The 1501-nt window shown below is 48.4% G+C and overlaps 1 protein-coding gene across 1 annotated transcript in view; it reads right to left on the reverse strand.

The window, feature by feature from the left end:
• The window catches only part of KIAA1462 (KIAA1462 ortholog), a 15121-nt gene extending 13917 nt beyond the window's left edge, over window positions 1–1204 (reverse strand). Inside the window, exon 1 of the mRNA XM_009694887.1 lies at window positions 906–1204. Within this exon, the coding sequence (XP_009693189.1) occupies window positions 906–1204 (299 nt within the window). The remainder of the gene's footprint in view (window positions 1–905) is intronic.
• Window positions 1205–1501: the final 297 nt, after the last annotated feature.

Raw genomic sequence — 1501 nt, forward strand, 5'->3', positions numbered from 1 at the left:
GGGAAAGAGCAGACGAGCCCAGCAGTCAGGGGACACATGCCTTTGCCACGTGTTACTGAAGGTCTTCCTAAGACAACAAGCTCCGGTGGCAGCGTTTTGCCCTGCTTTCAGTTTCAAGCCCACTCGGCAGAAGGAAGGGGCTTTTCCTTGTAAACCGCCGTCACACTTGGGCTGGCTTCCAGTCCTGCTCTAGCCCCTTTCCTTTGTTCATCTGCAGTACTCAAATAGCTGCAGAACAATGGCCGAGCGACGGTGTGTACACACAGCTCTTCCTGCCCAGCCTGCCCCGGCCCCAGCGCGCACGTACTCTGTGTTAAGCAAGCCACGGTTGTACAATCTCATTTTATGGAGTGATGACAAGAGCTTCCACTGGCTTGGAGCTGTTTTAAACAAAAACGCACAGGCACCTTCTCATGTTTACTCCATGAGGGCAGCCTCAAAAAAATAAGAAAGTCCTTGGTGCACGTAGGAACACCTACCAAGAGCTGCACATGGCTGAATCTACAGCAAAACCCAGGGTGGGTATGTGGCAGAAGAAACTGGGTTCAGTTTTTAAAACTGAGGAAAAGGAAGAGCTTTTGCCCCTTTTTTTTTTAACTGTACTTGGACTGAGCTTTTTTAAGCCTATCAGAAAGGCCTTTCTGATACAGACCATATTAGTAAAGGAAATTTTCCCACACTTGGCCACTTCCCATCACCCCAGTATGCTCAAAGGCCTTGCTCTAGCAGAAGGTGCATGGATGTGCCACTGCTTCATGTGGACTTGCAGTGCACGGAAATGGTCACTAGTATGGGAGCAGGAAAGGATCATAGGAAGATGGTGTCAAGGGTTAGGGTCATGCTTAGTTATCTGTCAGTACCAAAAGGAAGAGAAAGCAAAGCCATAGCATGATGCTGAAACTTACCCCCCTTCTGAAGTATGAAAAGTGGACAAACCCTGAAGGTCATGGTGGTAACCAGGACCTGCTTGCCTCCCTTGGCTCCTGTGGCTGCTTTCAGTGCTGCTTGAGTTGGTTTTCACCAGAGGTTTCTTACTGTAAGCCCCAGCTCTTGATTCTGCCTCAAACCCGTTCAGCGTTCTCTGAGCAGATCTGTTCACCGTGACTTCAGGCCGATATCCATCATACCTGTTCTCATATGAAACAGGGGGGGGTTTTGACAATTTGTATCCATGAGAAATCAGGAGGTCCTCAACACTGAACATGTTGTGCTGGTTTCACTCACAGCTGTGCCATCATAAAGCTCTTTCCAGCAGGACCCATCACTGAAAAACAAAACCAAAAACAAACAGAAGGCTGCTTTAAACAAAAAAAGATATCGTTGATCAGCTGGTATGCTGCTGAAGCTAAAAGTCTCATCCCCTGGCCTCAGCCTTCCACCCTTACAATAAAATAGATGAGGCAAAGTGCATGCAGATGCTGATGAATCATGTTCTGACCTTCCCCAGACAATACACCTCCATGCACTCAGCCAAGCAGCAGATGCGGCGCTGCTGCTGACT

Source organism: Cariama cristata, unplaced genomic scaffold (assembly GCF_000690535.1).
Source record: "Cariama cristata isolate BGI_N322 unplaced genomic scaffold, ASM69053v1 scaffold33672, whole genome shotgun sequence".
Taxonomy (NCBI): domain Eukaryota; kingdom Metazoa; phylum Chordata; class Aves; order Cariamiformes; family Cariamidae; genus Cariama; species Cariama cristata.